Below are 26,239 nucleotides of genomic sequence, written 5' to 3' on the forward strand. Positions count from 1 at the left end.
TCTGTAGTATATTTTAAGGCCTGGTATTGTGATGCCTCCTGCTTCACTCTTATCATACATACAGTATATAATGATTAAAACAAGGTTAAATATATTTATCTCCTGATATAATTTCTTTCTGGCAAAAACTTTCAAAATCCTTTCTTCTAGCTTGCTAAAATGTATAGTGCATTACTGTTATCTGTAGTCCTCCTACTGTGCAGTGGTACACCAGAGCTTCTTCCTCATATCTAATGTAACTTAGTACCCATTGATTATCTTCCACCACCCCCAGCCTTGGATTACCATCTTTCTACTGTCAACATCTTTGAGATCAACATTTTTAGCTTCCATATATGAATGAGATGATATGATATTTGTCTTCTGTGCCCGACTGACTTCACTTAATTCCATCTGTATTTTCACATGGAATTTTATTCTTTTTTTTTTTGATTGACTAATATTCCATTGTGGATATGTACCACATTTTCTTTATCCATTCATCACATATTGAACACTTACTGTTCTGTTTTTTGGCTATTGTAGATAGTGCTGCAATAATCATGAGATTGCACATGTCTTTTTGGTACAAGGTTTATTCCCTTGAGATATGTACACAGTGGTGGGATTGCTAGATTATATGATAATTCTGTTTTTTAATTTTTTAGGCAATTCCATAATGGCTGTACTAATTTACACAACATCAATAGTATGCAAGGCTTCCCTTTTCTTCACATCCTTGACAGAATTTGTTGTCTTTAATGTTTTTAATTAAACCCATTCTTTGGGTGTGAGGTAGTATTTGTGGTTTTGATTGCATTTCCCTGAGGGTTAGTGATGAACATTTTTCATGTACCTGTTGACCATTTGTATGTCTTTTGAGAAATATCTATTTAAGTCTCTTGCTCATTTTTTAATCTGGTTACTTGTTTTTGTTGTTTTGTTTTTTTGCTATTGAGTTTTTGGAGTTCCTTTATATTCTAGAAATCAACCTCTTATTAGAAAATAGTTCTGTTATTTTTTAAGTTGTCTCTGCACTCTGTTGAGTGTTTCCTTTCCTCTGTAGAAGCTATTTAAATTGACATAATACAATTGGTCTACTTTTGCTTTTGTTTCCTATCTTTTGGGGTCTTGTCCGAAAAGTCCCTGTCCATTCCAATGTCCTGAAGCATTTTTTCTGTTGTTTTTTTTTCCCCCCCCATCTAGTAGTTTCGTAGTAATTTAGGTCTTTAATTCATTTTCAGTTATCTTTGTAACTGATGAGAAATAGGGGTCTGGTTTCATTTTTCTGCATCTATATATCCAGTTTTCCCAGCACCACTTATTTAAAAGACTGTACTTTCTCCAACGAGTAATCTTAGTATATTTGTTGAAAATTAGTTGACTGTGAATGTGCGGGTTTACTTCTAGCTTCTCTCTTTTGTTGCATTGGTCTGAATGTCTTTTTCTTTACACCAGTACCATGCTGTTTTGATTACTATAGCTTTGTAGTATGCTTTGAAGTCAGTTAGGGCTTTGTTCTTTTTACTCGAGATAGCTTTGACTTTTTTAGTGTTTCTGTACAAATTTTAAAAACAATTCTAGTTCTGAGATGAAGTCATCTCAGATGAATCCATAAATTACTTTGGGTGATACGGGTATTTTAACAATATTGATGCTTCTAATCCATGAATACCAGTTGTCTTTCCACTTTTTTGTGTCCACTTCAATTTCTTTCACTAGTGTTTTATAATATTCATTTTAGAGATCTTTGACCTTTTTGGTATTTTATTTTTATGTTCTGTAACTATTGCAAACAGGATTGCATTCTTGATTTCTATTTCAAATAATTCACTATTGACATACAGCAATGCTATTTATTTATTTTTAATTTTTTTATTTTTAGTTGTAGATGGACACAATACCTTTATTTTGTTTATTTAGTGTTTTTATGTGATGCTGGGGAATCAAATGCAGGGCCTCACACTTGCTAGGCAAGCGCTCTACCACTGAGCCACAACCCCTGTCCCAATGCTATTTATTTTTGCATGCTGATATTATATCCTATAGCTTTGCTGAACTCATTTATTAGTTTTAATAGTTCTTTTTGGTGGAATTTTGGGATTTTCTACATATAAAATTATGTCATCCAGAAACAGTGACTATTTAACTTACTGTGTTCCTGTTCCTATGCCCTTTATTTCTTTCTCTTGTTTGATTGCTCTGACAAGGACTTCCAAAACTTTGTTGAATAAAAGTAGTGAAAGTGGGCATCCTTGTCTTGTTCCAGATCTTAGAAATCTTTTTTGCCCATTCAGTATAATGCTAGCTATTGATTTATTATAAATGCCTGTAGTATGTTGAGGAACATTCCCTATATATCTTGTTTGTTCAGAACTTTTTTTGTGTGTGTGGTGCTGGGGATTGAACCCAGGGCCTTATGCATATGAAACAAGCACTCTACCAGCTGAGCTATATCCCCAGCCCAATTTTTCTTTGTTTGTTTCTTTTTTTTTTTTTTTCTACTGGAGATTGAACTCAGGGGCACTTGAACATTGAGCCACACCCCCAGCCCTATTTTGTATTTTATTTAGAAACAGGGTCTCACTGAGTTGCTTAGTGCCTTGCTTTTGCTGAGGCTGGCTTTGAACTCACCATCCTCCTGCCTCCGCCTCCCAAGCCACTGGGATTACAGGCATGTGCCACCATGCCCAACTTCAGCACTTTTATCATGAAGAGATGTTGAATTTTATCAAATGTCTTTTCTGCATCAGTTGAGATGACCTTCAGATTTTTGTCCTTCATTCTATTGATATGGTGTATTATGTTTATTGATTTGAATATATTGAACCATTCTTGCATCCCTGGGATAATCCCATGAGATCATGGTAAATAATCTTTTAAATGTGTTGTTAGATTTGGTTTGCTAGTATTTCGTTGAGGATTTTTGCATCTGACTGTTGACTTTATTAGCATGTAGTTGTTCATAATAATCTTTAATGTTTTTGTATTTCTGTCATATCAGTTGTAATCTCTTTTCATCTCTGCTTTTATTTGAGTTTCTTCTTTTCCTCGTTGATCTAGCTAAGGATTTGTCTAGTTTGTTTATCTGCTTGAAGAACCTGCTTTTGTTTTGTTGACCTTTTATTTATATTTTGTTATTCTCCATTTATTTCTGCTTTGTACTTTATTATTTCTTCTACTATTTTTAGGTTTAGTTCCTTTTGTTTGTTTTGTTTTGTTTTAGTTCCTTGAGGTGCAGTGATATGTTGTTTAATATTTTTTTAATGTGGACATTGATTGCTCTAAATTCACCTCTTAGTATATTGCTTTTGCTGTAGTCTATAGATTTTGACATGTTATTTCTTTATTTTCATTTGTTTCAAGAACTTTTTTTTTAACATGTTTATTTCTTCATGACCCTTTGGCTGTTCAAAAGTAAGTTGTTTGATTTCCATATATTTTAAAGTTTTTCTTGTTAAAAACTAGCTTTATTGCATCATAGTCAGAAAAGATACTTGATACAATGTAAATTTTTAAAACTTTGTTGATTTGTTGGGAATTGTTTTGTGACCTATCATATGATCTGTCCTGTAGAATCTTCTATGTGCTATTGATAAAAACATGTATTCTGCAGCTGTTGGACAGGATGTTATATAGATGTGTTAGGTCAGTTTGGTCTAGGGTGTATTTTATCTGATGTTTCTTCAATGATTATCTGACAGAAAGATCTGTCCATTGCTAAAAGTGGGGTATTAGAGTCCCCATCTCTTATTGGAGACTGTCTCTCTCCCTTTATGTCTATGAATACTTGTTTTATATATTTGGGAGCTTCAATATTGGGTATATGTATATATATATTTAGAATTGTTATTTTATCTTGCTTAATTGACCCCCTTTGCCATTTTATAATGACCTGCTTTTGACTTGAAAAAAAGTCTGTCTTACCTGTCTTACCGGTTAGTGCGACTTCTGTTTTCTTTTGGGTTCCATTTACATGGAATGCCACTTTCAGTTCATGTGTATTCTTAGAGGGAAAGTAGTTCTTATAAGCACCATATAGTTGGGTTCTATTTTTTAATCTATTTAACCACTGTATGTCCTTTAATTGGAGAATTTAATCCATTTATATTCATGGTAATAATTGATATGTAAGGTCTTATAGCTGCATCTATATAGCTTGTTTTCTAGTATATATTTTTTTAAATTTTTTGGTAGTTCCCTCATTCCTTAGTGATTAAATGAATTCCTCTAGTAGTATGTTTTGATTCTTATCATTTTTGGTTTGTCCATTATAGATTTTGCTTTATGGTTTCCATAAAGCTTACATAAAGCACCTTCTGGTTATATAACAAGTTATTATGAAATATTAACAATAACATGATAGTGAAGAACAGAAAAGAACAAGAGAAAATATAGTAATAAGAAAACTCAATTGCATTCCATTCTTTCCTCTATTTTGGTGTTTCATTTTATGTCTTTCTATATTGCCTATTGCTTAACACGTTAATGTAATTATTATTTTTAATTATTTTTGTTGTTTAGTCTTCACACTAAAAATATCATGTATTGTGCTTACAATATTAGAACATTTGTATAAATTACACTTACCAGTGAGTTTTATATCTTCCTATTTTCTTCTTACCATTAACCTTTCTTTCAGTTTAAAGAACTTCCTTCTGCAGTTCTTGTAAGAGAAGTCAGTTGGAGACATATTCTCTTAACTTTTGTTTGCCTGGGATTGTCTTAATCCCTCTTTCATTTCTGAAGGATATTTTTGCTGAATACAATATTCTTGGTTGACAACTTTTTTCTTTCAGTACTGTGAAAAGCTCATGCTATTCTCTTCTGTCCTGTTAAGTTTCTGCTGAGAAGTCTGCTTTCAGATGATTTGGGGCACCTCTGTATGTTATTTGTTTCTTTTTTCTTGCAGTCTTGAGAATCTGCTGTATATTGCTTGCTGGAAAGAGCTTGATTTTAAGATAATGCCTTAGGATAGATTTGGTTGAGTTAAATTTGATTGGTGATCTTTGACTTCCTGGACCTGGATATTTGTGTTCTTTAAGTTTGGAAAGTTTTCTGTTATTTCTTAGGGTAAACTTTCTACCTTTTTTTTTTGAACCCCAGTATCCTATTTTGCTCTTTTAATGTAGTCCTAAAATTCCCATAAGCTTATTTCTTTTCTCTTCCTTCTCCAACTCTTTTCAAGCTGATTCTTTTCTTCTGTTTGATATATCCTGCTATTGATGCCTTCTACAGCATTTTTACTTTTACTGGTATTTTTCAGCTCAAGAATTTGCTTAATTGTAAATTAAGTAAAGATGTTGCTTCCATCTTTTCATTAAGTTTCTCTGTTAGAGCATTGAAATGTTGTCTGCTTTCTTCAAGCTCATTGAGCTTCCTTAAAACAGCTATTTTAAGTGTTTTAAATTCTCTGTTTTCCCATAATGATTTACTGTCGGATCAGTTTTTGTCACCTTTTTATGACTTCTAAGTGTGGTCATGTTTTATTGAAAGCTCTTGATACTTGTTGGTATATGATGTCATCTGGGCATTGAAGTATCAGTTATTTATTCCATTTTTCCTAACCCGATTTATTTGTGCCTAACTTTTCAAAAATTCTAAGCAGGTTGCTTCCTTTCTTTGCACATGTATTCATTTCCACTGTTTCAGCACTAGATGGCACTCAGGTCCAGATTTTCAGGGAATATAAGAGGGCAATCTAAATCCAGTTTTGTCCCAAATACAATATTGGTATATTGTTCAGAAAGAAGCAGGAAGAGTACCTAGAAGAAGTAGGTTTGGTCCATAAGCGTCAACCTGGGGCCAGGGTAGGCCTCGATACCTTGTTCACAGTTACTGGCCTGTGGTCAACTGTGCAGCATTCTGCCCAGCTGTATAAAGTGTCACCATGATGGACCAGCCCCAGGCTCCTGTCACACCTATGGACACCAGAGCTGCCCAGCTGTATCACATCCTGAGCCCACACTCTGCCAAGACCAGTGCAATGCTGGGTCCACACTGTTGTGGGCTCCTTGTTGCTAAGGTTGACTTGTGACCCAAGACAGCAACCACCTCCACAGGTGATGCTAGCTGGAGTAGAAGTCCAGTAGACTGGGGCATGTTTTCCTTTGGCACTGGGGCTGTTCCACAGGCCTTTAGAATAATGGGGTCATGGAATCTTCCACTGATTTAAAGGAAAGCTTGGGGGTCCACGCTGTGTGTGGCCATGAGGCCACTCTTCTTAAAGATTCTACCACGTTCCAGAAGTACCATTCTAGTATAAGCCTTTAACACATGGACCTTTGGTGGACATTCTAGTCCCAAACTAATACAAATCAATTATATGTAGTTCTCTATTGTTTGCAAAGAGTGAGTGGCAGGTTGAGAATGTTGCAGAGGACGTGAGAAGATCCTGAAGAACCCCATGTATAGGTTTATGGAGTTTGGTTTTAATCCTGAGAAGCATAAGATTTTTAAAGTACATGAAGATTTTTAATCATGGGAACAATATGATTAGATTTTCTTGTCAGTATAATGGATAGCAAAATTAGAGCAAGAGAGAAAGATAATAGTAAATAGATGAAATAATGATTGGGTTCTGAAGTTGGATAATAGTAGTGAACATGGAAATAATAGGAGGTATTCAATAGTTTTTTTAAAGATGGTTCACATGTTTATTAGTTACTTGGTACTTTAAGGGAATGGGAAGAAATTAAGGCTTAAAGGTTAGGAATGGTGTTCATTTTAATGAGGAAGAAAGTTGAAATTTTACAAAACTTGTTTAAACCATAGAAAGCAAATACAGAGATTATGAAAACTTGTGACCTATGATGAAAAATTGTCCGTGGTGTTTGTATTTAACATTCATTGTGCATTTGTAAAGGTCCTGGTACTTCTACAGGCACTAGAAATAAAATTAATGATCCAGTTCTTATTCTTCAGGAGCTCAATGTACAATAATACATTGTCATTTTAAAATGTTTTCCATTCTAGGTAATAATAAAAACATCTTTAAGAAAAAACATTGCACAAATCTCTTATTATCTGTAATTTGAGAGTCTTGTTGCTATTTTGGTATATCTTACTCACTTGTTTTCAGCCAAGACATCTCAAAAGTTAACTTGCCAGCCAAGTAGACCCAGTTTGTTTTTTCATGATCTTGCTTCTGACTTCAGCTAAGTATTCCTCGTCTAACCCTTTTAGATCCAACCCAGATATGTCTTCATCTGGGTTCTCTGAATTCTTGATTTCCTTAGGTCACTTTAGTCTTAGGGAGAGGTAAAAACAAACAACAAAACGAAAACCCTCCTTTTTTTTTTTTTTTTTTTACTTTAATCATTTTTACTCTACTTTCCACAGTCACTCATCTACCCCCTCTCCCTGCATTTATGGCATTCTGTCTCTAAACTTATTTCATATTCCTCCTAGTTGCCATTTAGTAAATATCTAGTGATTAAGTTCTTTAATATGATAGGTCTTTAGTATTTTTAGAAATCATCTTTTTCTCACCTGATCTAATAGTACTATTTTATTTGATAAAATCATTATAATCAGTCTTTTAAAAATTTAATATACTTTTTATAAAGTTCAAAAATAAGCTGTGTACTACTTACAAGTGCAGATATGTGGAATAAAGCAAGAAAATGATAAACATAAAATTCCTTCATGTTTTGGAGGTGGCAAGACAAAAGACAGGGAAGAACACAAAAGTATATATAGGTTACTGGTAATAATCTAGGTTTCTTTCATTTTTTATTTTGGAAGACAGAATAGTATAATGAACTTCCATGTACTTATCACTACTATTTATTCCCTTACCACTGTTTTCCCCCTGGCATATTTTAAAGCAGATTCTGGACATTATGCCATTTCTTTTTTTTTTTTTTTTTTTTTTTTTTGAAATCTAAATTTTTTTTTTTTATTGTAAACAAATGGGATACATGTTGCCTCTCTGTTTGTACATGGCGCAAAGGCATACCATTTGTGTAATCATAAATCCATGTACAGTAATGTTGTTTGATTCATTCTGTTATTTTTTCCCCTTCCCCCCACCCCTCCCACCCCTCTTTACCCTCTATACAGTACTTTCTTCCTCCATACTTGCCCCCCTCCCTAACCCTAACTCTAACCCTAACACTAACCCTTCCCTCCCCCCCATTATGTGTCATCCTCCACTTATTAGCGATATCATTCGTCCCTTGTCTTTTTGAGATTGGCTTATCTCACTTAGCATGATATTCTCCAATTTCATCCATTTGCCTGCAAATGCCATAATTTTGTCATTCTTTATGGCTGAGTAATATTCCATTGTGTATATATACCACAGTTTCTTTATCCACTCATCAATTGAAGGGCATCTAGGTTGGTTCCATAGTCTGGCTATTGTGAATTGAGCAGCTATGAACATTGATGTGGCTGTATCTCTGTAGTATGCTGATTTTAGATCCTTTGGGTATAGGCCAAGGAGTGGGATAGCTGGGTCAAATGGAGGGTCCATTCCAAGTTTTCTAAGGAATCTCCACACTGCTTTCCAGAGTGGCTGCACTAATTTGCAGCCCCACCAGCAATGTATGAGTGTACCTTTCTCCCCACATCCTCGCCAACACCTGTTGCTTGTATTTTTGATAATCGCCATTCTAATTGGGGTGAGATGGAATCTTAGGGTGGTTTTGATTTGCATTTCTCTTATTACTAGAGATATGCCATTTCTTATATTGATTTTTTAAATGCATCTCCAACTGAGAAAACATTCTTATTTTTCCCTAAGTACCATGATATTATCACACCTAACAATAATACTTGGTCTATATTCACAGTTACATTATACCCTTGAAAATGCCTTTTTTAGACACTTGTCTTTAAAATATCTTAACTAGATTCCAAATAAGATTCCCATGTTGATTTTGATATTACATTTCTTACCTCTTATTCTATAAGCGTCCCTTCCCCTTTTTATTCCATTGATTGATTGAGAATCTGGTTGAAATTACTCCCATCTAGTATTATTTAACTTGTTTCTCTCTTCACCATATTTATTATAATGATAGTTATATAACTAAAGGCTTAATGAGAGAGTATTTGAAGTTTGATAAGAGTTAAAGTCTTTGGATTTTTTGTTTGTTGGAAAAAGTATTCTGTGTAATGCTGTGCACTTTCTCTTATATCACATCATGAAGCACATAATATCTTGTTCTCACTCTTAAGGATGCTACAGTTAATCAGTGGGTTTAGTGTAACAGTTATACCTATAATGTTTATTTTCCTTAGTATGCACAGGGGAAAATATCAGATTTTAAAAATTAAATTTAGGAAGCAATAAGGAGGAAGAGGTATAGGAAATAGAATTCAAGGCTTATCTTCTTACCTGTAAAATATATGTTATATTGGATAGAATTCTAATTGCCCATCATAGACCAGTGAAACAGATCTCTAGGTTTAGGGTAAGTACCTCTTCTTTTCCCTTTCTGCAATTTTAGCAGCATTGAGATCTTAGCCTATTTTTTAAATCATCTCTTTTTAAATCATACTTTTTGATTCCAGGGTAGTAAATTTAAGTAGTTTATAAGTTGCTTAAAGTATAATATGAGTTGAGAAATACAGTTGAATACAGAAATACCAGAATAATTCAATGTCCATCCCATTCGAATTTCTATTACACATTTCCCAATAATGATAATTTACTTTTTAAACAGGGTTCAACAACACCTGTAACTGTTTTCAAAGGTTCAAAGAAACCTTACTTAAAAGAATGCATTTTGATTATTAATCATGATACTGGAGAATGTCGACTAGAGAAACTCAGCAGCAACATTACTGTAAAAAAAACAAGGTAGGTGATTCAGTGAAAAAAATATTTTAACAATCAATATATGCATTTCTAAGGAAATGTCAGCAAAATGTCAGATTAAGTCAGAGTATTATATAAAGTTATTTTGGGGTACTAAGAAATCTTTGATTATTTTTCTGATTTTTAATTGGGTGGAGATTCCTGATCAAACCGTATTACTTCATTTCCCTGTGGATATATGAGAGCTTGTTTCACTTCTGAATGCTTTCTATATGGGTGAGCATGCCTTTTATTTTATTGTAGATGCTTTCATAGGATGAACTGGAAGAAGCCATTATATACTCTCCAAAAATAATTTTATTTCCATTAGTAAAAACTTATTGAGCATCTAGAATATGTAATGCACTAGAAAAAGTAAAGTTTGCTATATAAACACTAACCTCAGAACTTCAGCATTCAAGTCAGATTAACATACCATTTAATTTTTAAAATGAACAGGAGAATATAGCTATCTTAAATCATTTTTTGGAAATAACTAGTGCATTATTTACCGTGTAATTTAAGGGCACTTGCTCTAAAAGATATACAAATAGTATAGATAAAAATAGCTCTAGAAATTAAGGTAAGGTAAAGGTCATTTTGATTAGAGCATTCATGGAAACCTTGAAAGGAGGGAAGATCATAAGAATTACCTTGAGTGCTTGTTAAAAAATAGAGGAGTTTTTAATCGAACGTTAGCTCACAGAAGGAGTCTGGAGTCTAGCATGGTGGCATACACCTGTAACCCCTGTGTCTCAGGAGGCTGAGATAGAGAATCACAAGTTCAAGACTAGCCTTAGCAATTTAGTGAGACCCTTGAACAATTTAGCAAGACCTTGTCTCCAAATAAAAAAATAAAAAGGACTAAGGATGTTGCTTAGTGGTAAAGCACCACTGAGCTCAACAAAAAAAAAAAAAAAAAAAAAGAGAGAGAGAGACTGAGGAGCTCTATTTGTTAATATTTATTCACCTTCACCTTTCCCTTCCACCTCCCTTAATTCTTACAAGTAGGAAAGTTTGGAAAATATTAATTTATATTGATCAGAAAGAATACAAAGACATAAGCAAGGTTCGAAGGCAGGGAATTTTTTTTTTTTTTTTTTTTTTTTACTTTTTCAGGACCAATGAATCACAATGAATCAGACCTCTTCAAACAGAGTAGAAATTTTCTCTGTGTCTGTATATAAGTATTGGAAAATGGGGTAGGGGTGATACCAGTAGTGGGTTAGAGGTAAGGTGGTAAAGGTAAGGTTGAGGTTAATTCCTTTACTATTAACAAGAAATTAAGATATTTTCTTGATGCCAGTTGTTACATATTAAAATCTTTGCAATCAGTAACTGGCATGTTTTAAGTTCTGTTTTGAAATCTTAATCCCAGCAGGGAAACACAAAATGAAATAATGTGGGAAACAGAAAAATATATAAACCAGGATTTTTGAGAGAAGGAATGAAGAAGAAAGTGAGGTGCAAAATACTTTGTAAAGGAAAAACTGACAAGATTTGATGACTAGGAATGGGAGAGGCAGAGGTCGAGCTCTTAAAGAGGTTGAAAGGAAAGCATATGAATCTCCTTTATTAACATCTTAAAGTTATGAATGGAAAGTGTATAAATGTTTTAGTTTTAATAGAAATAGAATTGAGTACTTGGAGAATACTTTCAACCTGTTATAAACTTGTATTTTTCTTTTATTTCGGTCATTTGTGAATGTCCTATCTGCAGAATTTGAGCAGTTTTGTTTTTGTTCATGTTTGTACCCCTAAACAGACCTGTGTGCTTGCCACAGATGGCAGACACTGGATAGATACTTGTGAAATAATGAATTAAACTAATCTTTTAATTCTTGAATTTCATTTTAAAGATTTCTAAGGAAAAGAAGAAGTGGTCAAGTTTGGTAATTTTGTAAGTCAAAATTATTATATTAGTATTACACCTGTTTTTGTGAGTGTTTTTGGTTTTTGCTGTGCTTAGAGGTTGAACTCATAGCCTCCCACATGCTAGGCAAGCACTCTACCACTGAGTGGAATCCCCAGCCCTTGCATACCTGTTTTGATCATTAATATTCTTAATTGCAGAGTTGAAGGAAGCAGTAAAATTCAGTATCGTAAGGAGCAACAACAGCAGCAAATGCAGAATTCGACTAGGCTTCCCAATCTTGTAAAACATTCTCCATCTGAAGATAAGATGTCCCCAACATCTCTAATGGATGATATTGAAAGAGGTAAAATTTAAGTATACATAGTTTCCCTTTGTATGATATAATTAAGAAATATTAAGTAAAAATTTTTCATTTAAATTAACAGTGGTACTGTAAGCCTTTTAATGAGAGCAAAGTATTTTTTGTAATTACGCATTTTTCTGGGGTGAAAATGTAGCTTATGATCTAGGATAATATATACATTAGACTATTACATTAAAATAATTTGTATCTTTTTATTATTATTTAGGGCAAAAAGAATGGCTGTTTATGTGTAACTATAGTTTTCTTCTTTTTTGGCAGCTGTGATGATTCATATTCAATTCTTTACAGCATCTTCCTGTCAAGGTTCTTTATGTATAGCCAGGCTGTAGATGTCTAAGATGCCACCAGATCAACAGGGAAATGAGGAGATGTAGTAAACAGAAGCAGCAGGCAAGTTTTCTGAATTGCTGTGTACTTCTCAGTAGGAAGGCATTTCTAGGAAGGTACCATCCTTTTGGAAGTAAGAAATTTTAAATCTCCATTTTTTTAAAGCTACAGTTAGGATGTTGATGATATAGTAATTGTGGCAGCAGTGAGACCCAGTCACCAAAGGATATTGCTTCTACAGTTTACCTTCATAATTTGTGTGTAGCTATCCAATTTTAATTCCCTTTTCTAAGTTCAATACAGTATTCATTCCCTAATGGATTAGTAGCTCCTAAACTAATAGAAAGACATAAAGAAAGAATCCTTGTTGTTACAAAAGATCGTTTTTTATTTTTATATCATGACTACTTCCAAAATGGATTTGAATCATGATGTCATCCTATATGTGTATACAATACAAAACTGGAATAGAAAATCAAGAGATTGAAGAGGAAGTTAAAGCAAACTTGCTAATTATTATTATTTTTTTTTGGTACTGGGAATTTGAACCCAGGGTCTTGTGCTTGCGAGGTAAGCACTCAACCAACTGAGCTATATCGCCAGCCCTAAACTTGCTAATTATTAAGATATTAAATATAGCTCTGAGCTTCCTGGCTATCAAGACAAAAATGAAGACACAAGTAGCATATTTTATGAGACAGGTTCCAAAGAATCAGAGAATCAGACTCTTCCTTGCTACTAAATCCTAAAAGGAATTTGTTGTGTGGAACCTATTCTCGAGAGCATTAAACTGCATAATGTCCTCAGCAGTAATTTCCAGTACAAGTAATTCCTTCTTGTGGCACTTTTGTAGCAAAGACCTTAAGTATTGATTGCAGTATAACTCAGGGAAAAGAGTTGTGGAGATTTAAGTAGTTTTCTTGTTCTAACTTTGTATAAGAATAGAGCATCGTTTACCTTGAAATGTTTGTATAGCATGTTCCTTAGACTGTATCCTATAAAATATATTCTTGACCTTCCTGTGCAACTGAGTATTGCCATGATGGTTGAATCATCTTCTCAAAATAATGTCTAGTAGTTGTACTAGAATTTTGTACCCTAAGTTTTACATTCATATCTTTGATTTATCTGGAATTTGTGTTTAAAAAATAAGGTAGGGTGCAGGATTCCCTTCCTCAATCCAGAGACCACATGGCTGGGGTACCAGCATAGGGAATAATGCCACAATGAGTGGTTGCTGCTCTGGATGTGCTCTCCTATTCCTGACTTAAGACTCCCTGCCCCATCAGAGACATTGTATCAACAAAAAGCATCTTTAAGTGGAATCCCACAATGACAGATACTCAGCCAGGGAATACTATTCATTCCCTTTCTACCTCCCAGACCCATCCCCTTCTCTCACATCCCTCTCTCCTATGGAAAGACATCTTGAGACTGTGTGGCACTGATGAGGGCGATTCTACCATAACAAGCACCTCACTGTGAATCACTTTCCATTCTCCTTCCCTATAAACAGGAGCGCCAACCACCAGAAAGAAAGAAAAAAAAAAAAAAAATACCTGACTCAGGAAGCAGTCTTCATTCTGTCAGGCCAGACTTCCTTTTCCCTCTGCCTGGTAAATTCCTCCTTTCCTTCAAGTTCACCAGCAGGGACCAGTGGAAACTCTTAACTGTAGGAGATTTATTAAGAAAACCAAAAAACAGTTCTGAAAAAGTTCTGCAAATTAGATTATCATTTGAATGACAACCCAAAAATGTGGGCAAGGATCTGCATGCTAAACCTAAACAGGGTGACTACCTGTTAAAAATAAAGGGTTTAAATAGATCTTCTCTAGCATAATCACCAAAATAGAAAATTACTTCTCATACCATAAAACAGGAAAATCAGTACTTGAATAAGACAGTTAACAAAAAAAACACCAAAATGTATCAGATGTTAATTATCTGATAATGATCTGAAAACAGCTGTCACAAATACAACCTAATTAGAAATTTTCTTGAAGCAAGTCATGTAAAAGAGAAGTTTTAAACAAGAATCAAATGAAAATTATAGAATTAACAAATACAATTACAACAGTAACAATAAAAATTTCACTGGATAGGCACAATTACTAGAGAGCAAATAGAATCAGTGAACTTAAGGATTTATAGAATTTATCCCAAATGAAAACAGAAATAGACTGAAACAAATTAGCAGAGTCTCAAGGATTTGTGAAAGAATGACAAAAGATCCAACATTGTGGTCCTGGAGCCTCAGAGGAGAGGGAAAGAAAGGCTAAAAAAGTTTTTAAATAAATAATGCAGGGCTGGGGATATAGCTCAGTTGGTAGAGTGCTTGCCTTGCAAGCACAAGGCCCTGAGTTCAATCCCCAGCACCAAAAAATAAATAAATGAATAAATAATGCATATAAACCACTCAGGTTTGATTAAAGACATTAATCCCAAGACTCAAGAAGCCGAACAAACCTAGATAGAATAAACTCAAAAAATACGTTCAAGAAACATCATAATTAAACTTACAGAAAATAAAGACAGAGGGAAAAGTTCTGAATGCAAGAGTGAGATGACACATTATCTTAAAAAAAAAAAAACATACAAATAATATCAGATTTCCCACCAAACCCAGATGATCAGAAGAAACTGACATAATATTTTCCAAGTGTGAAAAGAAATGTCAATTGTGAGTTCTGTCTGCCAAAATGATTTTTTACTAGTGAGGAAGAAATAGCCTTTCTCAAAAAGGAAAGCTGAAAGAATTTGTTGCTAGGAAATTACTGTTAAATTTTGATCAGAGGAAGTTTTTCAAACAGAAAAGAATTGATAAAAGAAGGAATCAGGAGAGGAAAAAAACAACAGAAAGATAAAAAGTACAGTAGATTATGGTTTCCACTTGACTTCTAAATTATATGTGATGATTAAAATAAAAATTATAGTATCTTCTGATACTTGTAACAATGAGATTTAAGAGGAGAAAAAAGAGGAACCCAAATGGACATGAACTCACCACATCTTACTCAGAATAGTAAAACATTGAAAGGACATGTATGTATAATGCAAATTCAGACCTTTACTAAGAAAAAATATACAGTGATGCCTTCTAAAACTCTATGAATAAATTAAGATGGAATTCTAAAATGATTCAAGTGACCCACAGAAGTGGAAGAAAATACAGAAAAATGAAATTCAGAGGAGATAAGTAGAAAATAAATAATAAAATGACACATTTAAACCTGCATTAATAATTACTTCAAATATAAATAATCTAAGTAAACCAGTAGAAAGGAAAAATTGTCAGAGTGCATAAAAAACATAAAGCTGTGTGCTTTTAAAAGAAAAATAATGAAATAGGTGACTTGAAAGTAAAAGGATGGAAAAATATACCAAGTAAACATTAATTTTAAGTAGCATGTGTAGCTATGTTAATATCAGATAAGTAGACAAGAGCAAAACAAATTACTACAAAGAGGTACATTAATAATTAAATGATTAATCCACTGGAAAGATAAATGTGTTTTATATCCAACAAAAGAACAGAAAAATTTATGAGGTAAAAACTGATAGAGTTGAAAGGAAGAAATATAAAAATTCATTTATGCTTGAGTTACTTCTCAGTCTGCACTCAGCAACTGATAATAATAGAACTACTAGATAAGAAATCATTAAGGATATAGAAAATATGAACAACACAATCAATCTACAAGATCTAACTGACACACACACACACACACACACACACATACACACACACAACAATATGCACAACAGCAGAATGTACCTTTTTTTTTCCAAGTGCCTATTAAGTATTCACCAAGATAGACCATATCCCGAGTCATAAAACAAACATCAATACGTGTGAAAAAACCAAAATCATACAGACTGTGTTTCCCTGACTATGAGGGAATTAAACTAAAAATTGGTAAGAGACAATAGGAAAAATATCTATGAACATTTGGAACTTAGCATACTTCTAAATGATTCATGAATTAAAGAAAAATAAAAGATTAGAAATGTTTATAACTGAATGTATAAATACGGCATGCCAGAATTTGTGGAATACAGCAAAAGCAGTGTGGAGGGAGGAATTTGTGGCACTAAATGCTTACATTAGAAAAGAGTAAAGGTATTATGATAATTTAAGTTCCTACCTCAGGAAAACTAGAATAGAAAAAGCAGATTAAAACCCAAAGAAAGAATAAAGAAACAAATAATAATAATGAGATGGAAATCAATGAGATTAACAACCTGAAGGTAGAAAAAAATCAGTGAGGCAAGAGCAGCTCATCAAAAATTAATGCTGTTGATAAACCTCTAGTAAGAGACAAAAACAAATCACTAGTATCAGAAATGTACATTTCTATAATTAGGAGAGTAATGAGTTCATTATGGAATGCAATTACCAAAGGATTATAGAGGAAGGAATATTACAACTTTATACTCAGAAACGCAACAATTTAGAAGAAATAGACCAATTTCTAAAAAGTTAAAAACTGCAAAACTCAACCAAGATAAAGTAGACAATCTATACTTGTTATGGTTTGGATATAAGGTGACCCCCAAAAGCTTATAGGTTAACCAGTGTAGCAGTGTTCAGAAGTGAAATGATTATATTATGAGAGCTGCAACCTACCTGATCAGCAGACTAATCCATTTGATAGGTTAATAATTTGAATGGATTACTAAGTGGCAACTAGGCAGGAGGTGTGTGGCTAGAGGAAGTAGGTCACTAGAGATGTACTTTTGGGAATTATGTGTCTTGTCCCTGGCTTCACCCACTCTCTCTCCTTCCTGACCTCCATGAGCTCAACAGCTTTCCTCTACTATATCCTTCTACCATGATGTTCTGCCTCACCTCAGGCCCAGAACAATGGAGTGAGCAGACCCATGGACCCAACCTCTGAAACTGTGAACCCCAAATAAACTTATCCTCCTCTAAGTTGTTCTTATCAGGTATTTTGGTCATAGTGACGTAAAGCTGACTAACACAGCATTAAAAGAAGTTGTATTAGCAATTAAAAAGCACCCCCAAAATAAAAATGCTCAGCTTCATAAAATGAGGTTATTTATGTTCACTCCCATGTTAGCTTTCTATTACTGTAACAAATACCTAAAGTAATCAACTTATAAAATCAAAAGGTTTATTTTGGCTCACAGTTTAAAAAATTTTGATCCATGATGAGGCAGACCCACTGCTTTTAGGCCTCTGGTTGGGGTGTCAGATGGTAGTGCCAAGGAGCATGTGGCAGAGCAAATAGTTTGCCCCAATAATTGGAAGATCTCTGACTAGGTCCTGCCTTGTAAAGGTTCAATGTTGCCATGGGTGCAGGACCAAGCCCTTAAACACATGATCAAAATTCATGACGGGAACAACTTTGAGGAGAAAAAGTTTATTTGAGGCTCACAGTTTCAGAGGTTCAGTTCATGACTGACTGACTCCATTACTTTGAGCCTGAGATGAGGCAGAACTTCACGGTGGTAAGATGTAGCAGAGGAGAACTACTCAGCTCTCCTAACTTCCTACCCAAGAGTATTGAATGCATATATTCACAAAAAGGGTTACAGAAAAATTCTCATAACAGATTTATTCATAATAGCTAAAAACTGAAAAAAAAACCCAAATATCCAGTTATAGAAAAGAATAACTTATGGTATATTTACATAATGGAATATCTTAACAGTAGAGAAGAATGAGGAAATTCATCAGCAGTATCATATTGCATCATATGTAAGAGAATAAGAAAAGAATTGGAAGACAATTTCTTCCAAAATAAGTATCAAATTTTAGTCTTAAATTTCACATTATTTGTTATGTATTGAGTTACTTGAATGTTTAAATACAGTGGTATAAAGAAATGTAGAATTTAGATTTAGATATTGTGTATGTCTTTTAATTCTCATAGTCCCACCATTGAAGTATAGCTTAATGGTGAGGAGGTTGGTTGGTGTTTTTTTGTTTGTTTTTTTTTTTAAATAAAATGCTCCATTCCTTTTATTTATTTATGTATTTATTTTGGTACCAGGGATTGAACCCAGGGCACTTAACAACTGAGCCACATCCTCAACCCTTTTTAATATCTTGTTTAGAGACAGTCTCTTGCTGAGTTGCTTAGGGTCTTGCTAAATTGATGAGGCTGGCTTTGAACTTGTGATCCTCTTGCCTCAGTTGCCTGAGCCACTGGGATTACAAATGTGTGTCACCGTGCCCAGCTAAGTAGAATGCTTTAGATGATGTATGTTTGGCTTTATTGATTCCTCATCAATGGTTTCTTAGAAACTAGTACATTATAATTTTATTACATTTATTCAGTATTATTTATTTAACCGGCTTATTTATATCTGTTTTATTTTCAGAACTGAAAGCAGAAGCTAGTCTAATGGACCAGATGAGTAGTTGTGATAGTTCATCAGATTCTGAAAGTTCTTCATCTTCAAGTAGTGAGGATAGTTCTAGTGACTCAGAAGATGAAGGAGACAGATCCTCTCCTTCTGACCCAGGGAATTATATCTCAGGGCATCCTACCATGTCTGCCGTACCACAGTATAGAACTTCTGATGTAGATACTAGTCATAATAGATTTCATGACAACAGTGGCCTTCTGATGAATACTTTACGTAAGTATACATAAACATGAATAATTAGAAAAGTAAGAATTCACAGAGGAGCCATGTTGATTGTAATCTAAAATTTGGTTAAAGAGGAAGAAGACTTCTGTTTTATGTATTCAACCCTATTAACCATGACCTTCTTATTGAATTATTCATTTTCTTTTGACTGTAATATAATGCCTTCTTGACTTTTATCCTGTCTATATACTTTTGTTTCTCCTTAGCAGGTTTATAAACTTCTATTCAATCATTTTAGTTGGAGTTCCTCAAGGTTTACTCCTGAATCATTTTTTCTTTTTACTCTATCTTCTTTCCCTAGATAATCCCTTTTATGTTTCTGTTTCAGTCACTACTTACATGTAGGTAACTTGGAAATTTATCTCTCTAACCCAGACCTCTGAGGTCTAGATACATGTTCCAGCATCTCCTAGTAAACGTCAATCTAAACTCACTTTGTCCCAACCCAACTCATATCCTTGGCTCATATTTCCTCCTAGGGAAAGGCAGCATTAATCTAATTATGCAGACCAGAATCCTGATTACATTCAAGGGTTGGGTGTCTGTGTCTCTTTACAGTGTAGCTAATCCTTCACCAAGTTCTTTTGATCTTTCCTCCCAAATATTTTTCAAATTAATCAACTCTTTCATCTCTACCACTACCATTCTAGTTCAACTTTCATTTTTTTCTTGCTTTAACTACTACAAGTATTTCTTAACCAATTTACCTCTTATCTACTCAAAGCCATTTTTGATCCATTATATACATTGTAGCTATATTGATCTTTTCACAACTCAGATACAATTTGTTACTTCACTGGCTTTAAACTTTTCAGTTCAATAACATGATTTCTTTGAAAACAGAGACACAGTGCTTTAACATAATGGTCTTGCTCTTTCTTGCCTTCTTTTTATTACGTATGAAATACTTTTACTTGTCTCAGTGCCCTTATACATGTTATTCATACAACCAGAAACTTTTTCTTCTTTTCATGTGGTTAAAATTTTCTTTAGATTGCAGTTCAGTGTTTACTTTCTCAAAAAAGTCTTCCTTCCCCTTCTGATAGTCTGATTATCCTTCTTATAACCCCATAAGATATCAGATATATCTTTTTTATAGCAGTTGTAAAAATTGTAAATTAACATTTATTTGTGTGATTTACTCTCTTTCTCTGGGAATTTCTTGTGTTTTGCTTATCATTGAATACTAGCTCCGAGCATAGTATGTAATGCATAGTATATGCTTAGTAAATACTTTTTAATCAAGGCATGCAGATTGGTACTCCCTGGAGGAAAGGACTCTTTGTTTACTTAAAACTGAACTGATTGCTAATCCTAATGAAAAAAGGTTGCATCTAGAAAAAATTCAACTAGCCCAGTAACTGAATACTCAATTTAAATGGCTAAGGGAACATGGAGAAAACTCAGGTTGGTTGGACTGAATGAGAAGCTGAGTAGACGTTAGGAAATTTTTCTGAGAAATAATAATTCATTTGACTTTTCTGAAGCTTCGGTTTCCTCTTGTAATATTTTGGAAGAGTTCAAGAGAGTTTATCTCTTAGAATTATTATTTTTTAACTGTAGGATAGTTTTCTGGTACTACATGGCACAGTGAATTTATATTTTAAAAATTCTTTTTGTGCCAAATACTACAACAGTTGGATAAAATATAAAAAAGATAAAGCCAGACATGACCAGGATCAAATATAAGATAAACACATCCATAGACAGGAACTAGAGTACAAACACAAAACAACAAACTTGATCAGGCTCCTGAGTTCAAAAGGAGGTGGTAGCAGTTAGAAGCTTGGTCACCTTCAGGGAAGGATTAAAAGTGCTTGATATGATTCAGGTTACCTGAGTCATGTGTTCTATTTGAAGCTACAGTATTTTGGAGAGGATGGGAGGATGGGAAGTGTTGGTACAGGTGGGAATATTCTTTGGTTAATAAATGAGCAAACATAATTCTAAAACATACAGAAAAAAAATCTAATGCTTAGAAAGCCAACAAAATTAACAATTGGAACATGAATTCTTTCCAAATGAAAATTTGTTATAGAACATTTTAAGGACAAAGACATTTAAAGAAGTATGCTGAAAATGTTCAGAAGAGGCACAAAGACTAACTTTAAAAACAGAATTATTCAACAAAGCCAAGCAGAAATGAATCAAAATCTAATAGATTGTTAAAAAGATTCAGAGACTGGGAATGTAGCTCAGTAGCAGAGAATTTATCACCAGCACCACAAAAAACAAAAAATAGTTAGAAAGATTGGTCATTGAAATATTTGAAAAAAATCAATAAATGGGAAAAACTGTAGACTGGACACAGTTAAAGAATGAATTATTGAAATAGAAGATAATACTAAGGAACTATTCCAGAACACAGCACAAAATAAAAATATACAAAGAGAGAGAAGTTCAGAGATAAGGTAGATACAGAAAATCAACATTGTGCAGTGGGAATTCCAGAAAGAATGAAAGGGATAGTATAAAAACTCAATTCTGAGAATTTTCCAAACTTGAAGAAAGCTATGAATCTACTTCAGTAATAAGCTGGATAAATACAAATATAGATCTCAACACACAGTAGTGAGTCTGCTAAATATCAAGGATGAAAGGGTGACCTTCAGCACTTCAGTCAAAGCATTATTTCTTATGTGATAAACTGCAATAGATGCAATTCCTCTCCCTGCTTCATGTTTCTTCCACACCATTGTTGTGTATTCACTGATGTACAGTCTCATTTAAGTCATTTGCCTGCCTAAAATTTTTGCATTAACCCTCATTATGTTTCAAATAAAATCCAGAGTTTTTACCTTGATCTTCTGGATGTCTTTCTGACCTCATTTCCCACCATTCTCTTCCTCATTCATTCCACTGTAGCCACAGTGGCTTCTTGCAAGTCAAATAACACAACAGGCATACTCCCCACTTGGGCCATTTCTTTTTTTTTTTTTTTTTTCCACACCAAAAGTCTTTAATGTAACCCTACCATTATTTTAAGGAAAAAAGTATTCTAATATCACATAAAAACATTAAACATTGAAAGGAAAACAACTCCCGAGCTCATAATACACTAAAACTCATCATGGACAATAGGACAAAATATAATTTCAGATGAACTTGATCTATGGACATAAATTACAAACTTGAAACAAAATGTTAGCAAACTGAACTCAGCAATGCATAACAATAATATACGTATATATGTATATATGATCAAGATAGGTTATCTTAGGAATATAAAATTGGGTTAGTATTTGAAATTGAGTTAATGTGATTTTGTCACATTAGTAAACTTAAACCATTAAGGAACACCTCAATATATTAGAAAAGGCATATGGTAAAAATCAATGAATTCTTAATTTTAAAAAACAACAAATGAAATAAAATGGAACTTTTAAGGCAAACAAAGGGACCTATAGAAAATCTACAGAAAACATCATGCAGAATAGTGAAATACTGAAAGCTTTCCCTTTACTTTTTTTTTTTAATTGCAGTGCTGGGGATCAAACCCAGGGCCTTGTGCTTGCAAGATAAGCACTCTACCAACTGAGCTATCTCCCCAACCCCTAAAGCTTTCCCTTTGACATAGGAAAGATTTTAAAATGCCTGCTATTACCTCTTTTTTTTTTCTTTTTTTAATTTTTAATTTTAATTAAAAATCATAAATTTACATAGGGCAATGTTGTTTGATTCATTTTGTTATTTTTCCCCTTCCCCCCTCCCCTCCCACCCCTCTTTTCCCTCTATACATTACTGTTCCTTTGGTTTGGACATCTGCATACCCCCACCTCATTTTTTTTTATCACTTTCTCTCTACATGAGCATTTCCCAGCTACCCTGTCTAAAGCACCTTCCATCACTATCTCTATACCCAGCTCTTTTCTCATAGCACTTATCCATACTAGCCATTATGTTACATGTTTGTTCATTTCTGTCTTTCTCCACTGAAATGTAAGCTCCATGACCAAACCACAAATGAGTTACAAAAGCAATCGATGATGATGTATTCTTTAAATGTATTCTTTAATGATCTTGACTGCATTTTAAGTAAAAAAATCATGTAACATTTTTTTTCACTCTCCAAAATGATGGTCTGATCTAAACCATGTGTAATAAATCGATGGTATAAAAAGAAAGGTAATGTTGGTATGTGAAAGAAGACTAAAGTAGATGCCAGATGATGCTAAAATTATGACAAATACAGGCAGTATTATTTGAGTTACTAATTATGTGACTAAATTACAAGATAAGCAGTATGATTATAAATGACAAAATGCTATCAACAGAATCACTTGTGGTATTATGTTTTGCATAATATTTATGTTATGCAAAGTAAGTTAATGTTAATATTTAGATATTTAATTACTATATTTTTGTAATAAATATTAATATTTAAATATTTAATTGCTAACATTGTTATTCTCTTTGATTTTAGGAAATGATTTGCAGCTGAGTGAATCAGGAAGTGACAGTGATGACTGAAGAAATTTTTAGCTATAAATATAACATTTTTAAGGCATATGATAATTTATTTTGTATTAAGAATAAAGACTAGTATGATAGGAAAATATGTCTTAACTTTTGATGATAAAGGAAATTAAATTAAATTCATAATTTTAAGCTTTTTGTTGAATACTGGCATTTTCACATGTTGTCTTCATTTAATTGAAACAAAAATTTTTACGAAGTTTGACAGATGAGGAAGCAAACTCAGAGGTTGGAACTGTGACAAGTCAAGATTCCTAGTCTTAAGTTCAATGTTCCATTTTTTCTCACTGCTGTCTCCAATTGTGAAATAGCAGAATTACTGATGTATAATAAATTTCTATGATTTAAATTGTATATCTGAGCCTTTCCTATCTGATATTCCTTAAATTTTAGGTGAAAATAATTTGATTCATGAGATGGACATCCAGATACAGGAAGCATTTAGAACTCCAAACAGACAATATCAAAAAAGAACCTCTCCATGACACATTATAAATTGAAATGCCTAACATACAGAATAAGGATAAAAATTTCAAAAGCCTCAAGAGAAAAATGTCAGCTCACAATTTAGAGCCAAGGCAATCAGAATTACTTCCAATGTATCAGCACAAATTCTAAAATCCAGGAGGACTTGAAATGATGTGTTCCAAGTTCTGAAGGAATGTAACTGTCAACCAATATTGCTATATCCAGCAGTGATATCCTTCAGAATCCAAGAAGAAATAAAAACTTTCCAGGATAAGCATAAACTAAAAAGAATTCCTATTAATCTGGCACTACAGAAAATACTTAACAGAAATATTCCACACAGGAGAAATCAAAACCCAGCCTCAGCTCACAAATGAACAAATCTCATTTGAAAAGTAGCTTAAAGTGAGAAACAGTACCAAATTAAACATAAGAAATAAATGAAAATGACAGGAATTAATAAACATCTTTCTATAATAACATTGAATGTAAATGGTCCCAACTCTCCAATGGTCTCAACTCTCTAAAAGACATAGACTGCCAGAATGGATTAAAAAACAAGACCCAACTGTATGTTCTTTGCAAGACACCTTATAAGCAGACAGTCACAGGCTGAAAGTGAAAGGATGGACTAATATACCATGAAAATGGAGCCCCAAAACAAACAGGTGTAGCTACTGTCATACTTAACAAAGTAGACTTTAATCCAAAATTAATCCAAAGAAACAAAGTTCACTTCACACTGGTAAAGGGAAACTATTTGACAATAATATGTAATTATAGTAAATATTTATGCTCCAAATATTGTTGTGCCTACTTACATGATACAAACCATACTCAAAAACAGACTCCAGTACCAATACTGGTTTCAACACATCTCACTCATGAATAGATAGGTCCTCCAGACATAGACTCAGTAAAAACTCTTTGGACCTGAAAAATGTAGATCAAAGGAACTTAACATACATAGAGTATTTCATCCAACAATAGCCAAATATATTTTTCAGCAGCTCATGGAACCCTCTCCAAAACAGACCATATTTTAGGCTGCAGAGCAATTCACAGCAAATAAAAAAATAGTAGTTCCTTGAATCTTATCAGATCATAATGGAATGAAATTAGAAATCAGCATTAAAAACTCCAGAAATTATATAGACACATGGAGATTGAAAAATACATATTTGAATGATGCATGGATAATAGAAGAATTCAAGAAAGAAATTTTAAAAGTTCTTAGAACCAAACAAAAATAGTGATACAACATATCAGAACCTCTGGGATACTATGAAGGTAGTTCTAAGAATAAAGTTTATAGCTATGAGTGCCTACATAAGAAAAAATCAGATCACAAATAACCCAACAATTCATCTTAGGGCCCTTGAAAAACAAGAACAACCCAATTCCAAAACCAGTAGAAGGAAGGAAAAAATTTAAGAGCAGAGTCAAAACCAATGAAATTGAGAATAAAAAGAAAATACAAAGGATCCATGAAACAGTGACTCTTTGAAAATATAAACAAGATTAATAAGCCCTTAACCAAACCAACCAAAAGAAAAAGAAGACCCAAATTGATAAAATTAGAGATAGAAACAGAGAAATTGCCACATATATCACAGAAATCCAGAGGATCATTAGCGACTATTTTTAAAACTTGCACTTCAATAAATTGGAAATCTAGAAGAAATGGATGCATTTCTAGACACAAATTACATACCAAAATTGAATCAAAAGGACACAGAAACCTAAAAAGAACAGTAACTAGCAATGAGATAGAAGCAGTTATTAAAGCCTTCCAAGATTGTACATCATGACCAACTTGGTTTTATTCCAGGGATGAAAGGATGGTTTAACATACACGAATTAATAAGTGTAATGCATCACATATATAGAATTAAGGACAAAAATTACTTAGTCACCTCAATAGATGCAGATGAAGCCTTTGACTAAATTTAGCACCCATTCATGGTAAAAACACTGAAGAAACTAGGGATAGAAGGAACTTGCTTCAGCATCATAAAGGTTATATATGAAAACCCAAAGCCATCCTCATAGTAAATGGGGAAAAACTTAAAGCACTTCCTTTAAAATCTGGAACAAGTCAAAGATGTTCATTAACCACTTCTTTCAAGTAGTACTAGAAATTCTAACCAGAGAAGAAGGAAATAGAATGCATAAAAGAGGAAAGGAAGATGTCAAGTTATCACTATTTGCAGATATGATCCTATACTTAGAAGATCCAAAAAAATACCACAGAAGACTTCTAGAACTAATAAATTCAGCAAAGTAGCAGGTTACAAAATCAATAGCTTTCCTATATACT

General features: G+C 33.4%; 1 protein-coding gene across 1 annotated transcript in view; it reads left to right on the forward strand.

The window, feature by feature from the left end:
• Positions 1-23,682, forward strand: part of EAF2 (ELL associated factor 2) — a 34,786-nt gene extending 11,104 nt beyond the window's left edge. The window contains exons 3-6 of the mRNA XM_079155350.1: positions 9,654-9,790; positions 11,861-12,006; positions 18,703-18,963; positions 23,399-23,682. Coding sequence (XP_079011476.1) covers positions 9,654-9,790; positions 11,861-12,006; positions 18,703-18,963; positions 23,399-23,445 — 591 coding nt within the window. The 3' untranslated portion in view covers positions 23,446-23,682. The remainder of the gene's footprint in view (positions 1-9,653; positions 9,791-11,860; positions 12,007-18,702; positions 18,964-23,398) is intronic.
• Positions 23,683-26,239: the final 2,557 nt, after the last annotated feature.

Source organism: Sciurus vulgaris (genome assembly GCF_902686455.1).
Source record: "Sciurus vulgaris genome assembly, chromosome: 10".
Classification (NCBI taxonomy): Eukaryota; Metazoa; Chordata; class Mammalia; order Rodentia; family Sciuridae; genus Sciurus; species Sciurus vulgaris.